The 2,358-nt window shown below is 45.0% G+C and overlaps 1 protein-coding gene across 3 annotated transcripts in view; it reads right to left on the bottom strand.

Annotated features, from left to right (window-relative positions):
* Positions 1–2,358, bottom strand: part of ECI1 (enoyl-CoA delta isomerase 1) — a 20,254-nt gene that overhangs the window by 14,400 nt on the left and 3,496 nt on the right. For 2 of the 3 annotated variants that reach the window (XM_019507520.1, XM_019507518.1), the window contains exon 3: positions 1,240–1,386. The exons of the other annotated variant lie outside the window; for it this stretch is intronic. In XM_019507520.1, coding sequence (XP_019363065.1) covers positions 1,240–1,386 — 147 coding nt within the window. The remainder of the gene's footprint in view (positions 1–1,239; positions 1,387–2,358) is intronic. 3 annotated transcript variants of the gene reach the window in all.

Raw genomic sequence — 2,358 nt, 5'->3', positions numbered from 1 at the left:
CCTCCCCCCCTCATTCTTGACAGGCAATTCATTAGTCTCTCATAAATGCCTGAATCCTTGCCTTTCCCTTGGGCCATTCTACTATGCCCTGCTGGACAGTTTCTAACAGAGGGCTAGATTATCCTTTCCTGAAAAGCCTCTGGAAAGGAGATCATCAGGCCAAGAAATTCCTCTTGAGTTAAAACTAGCAGTTTCCATGTAATCAGCCCTTCCAGCAAACCTGTTACAGAGTAAAGCATGAGTGGGCTGTGCATAGTCTTGGTTTTAAACACAGGGTCAGTCCAAGTGTCAAGGAAGTGTCCCCCTGGCAGGCTGGCCCCTCAGCACTGGCGTACCTGTTTCTTCTTTACTCTGGCAGAAAGGGTTCTCCAGATCTGTTGCCCCCCATGGACCATATCCCCTAAGGAGCAAATGCCCCATGGAGTCTCCACAGGAACTCATACTGCCCACAAGCAGCATACATTTCCAAGCAAGTTTTCACCTGGAAGTGCAGACCTTAATATGGGCAACAAGGTAAGCTACAATGATTCTTCAGCCTCCCAGACCAGATCAACAGGATCCTTGACCCTGAGGCTTTAGGTCATGGAGGGATGCAGAATGGTGGAGATAATTCATCAGAAAGGTTTGTGCTCCTCCATAGAGGTCTCTCCTGTTGGCCTTCACTCCTGTGCAGACCAGATGAGACACCCCTGCCTGGGGAGTGCTATCAGAGAACAAAGCTTTTGTCTGCCTGTGAAATATTCCTGTGCTGTGAAATGGACGATTCAGTCCAAGCAAAGACAATTAGTAAGAGATTCCCAAACAGCCCAACAAGTCAAATGAAAAAGCTGCTGATTAAGTCCTTGACCAGCATTTTGTAGCTGAACATGTCACTGTGGAGCTTGGGCTTTGTACAAAGTATACAGCAGATCCAAGGGAAGCTAGGGTGCTAAGCACATCCCAGGTCAGGGTCTGAATGCCAGTGCATGGCTTTGCATATAGCATAAAACCAAGCTGAGCATTACAGAGCTTCTGTCTGTCTGCCACGACTATACTGGTAAAAAAATTCTGGTTGTTTTGGGTCTGCAGTGTTCTGTGCATCTCTACATATTTCCATGCTGAGGTGCATTTAACATTTTACCCATACCTCGCAACCCTGCATTCTTTCTACAGTTTGTTTATTCCTGCCTGCCCAGCATAGTTAGTGGATGACTGACTATGTAGGACTCTCTACAAAGTCAGGGTACAGAGAAGACTTGCATTGATGGCGGCGATTGTCACCATGTTGGATTTGTATAGCTTGAGCCACATTTCTTGCACAGCTCTCCAGAACTCAGCATAGTGCTCTGCACTCTTCCCACACATCTCCTTGATATCCAAGCCAGCTGAGAAGATTTTCGGGACAGCCTATAGCAGGGAAATGGAAATAATCAAGGGACAGTTAACATTCAGCAAGTGCTCCAGTACTGAGCCACATAATCCAACACCTCTAGGACAGAGACTGTTTCAATTTAAAATTCTACCCAAACTGCATGAATGTGGATCTTTCAGTTATTACATGATCTCTTTGGTATTTATCTAAGTGACCTTTCCCCTACATGAACACTGTTGTTTGTTCAAGGTCATGTTACAAATGGGGTTGTAGGGCTGGGAACAAAAGCCAAGTGTCTGGATTCTCAGTCTAGCATCCTACCTACCACCAATTCTCCCCAAGAACTTCTGCATTTGGTTAGAGCACAAAACCTAATCTGATCTTCAACCACATACACAACACGCAGACATATCTAACCTTTTTACAGATTTCTCAAACATTCTTCAGCTCAAGGAATCTTGCTTACAAGAACTGCTACCAAAAACATGTTAGCAAGAGAGAAATCCCTTTCTTTGCAATTAGATTTTAATTTAGTAAAGATTAGGGTATATTCCTACCTTGATACCAAAAATTCCAGATAATTTTTAAAAACACAGAAAACTTTTCCCTTCCAAACCAGCCCGCTGTCACCATTTCCCGCTGTTCTCAACAGCCTGTGAGTCAGTGATCAGATCACTCCCCTTTTCTGACAGAGGGGGCTGAGAACATGGCTGCTTGCAAGTTCATAATCACCATTTCTTGTATTGTGTGAAACAGTTGCTAAACACCAAAAGTAGAGGTGCACCAATACATCGGTCAGGTATCAGACCAGCACTGATATAAAGAAAACTGACTATACAGTATTGGAAATCGGTCTGAATCGACCAATAATTTGGCCGATAAATGCCCATGCATGTGCAGATGCAGCAGAGAACATAGGCAGCGAGAAGCACAACGCTTCAGCTTGGAGAGCTGCGTGCAGCTCATAAGTCTCTTGTGGTGGAAGGGGGTGGGGGGAGGGAAGGGGT

Source organism: Gavialis gangeticus, unplaced genomic scaffold, assembly GCF_001723915.1.
Source record: "Gavialis gangeticus isolate Ggan-Ray unplaced genomic scaffold, GavGan_comp1, whole genome shotgun sequence".
In the NCBI taxonomy this organism is placed as follows: Eukaryota; Metazoa; Chordata; order Crocodylia; family Gavialidae; genus Gavialis; species Gavialis gangeticus.
The sequence above is the reverse complement of the archived record's forward strand: the minus strand, read 5'-3'. Positions and strand labels throughout refer to the sequence as shown.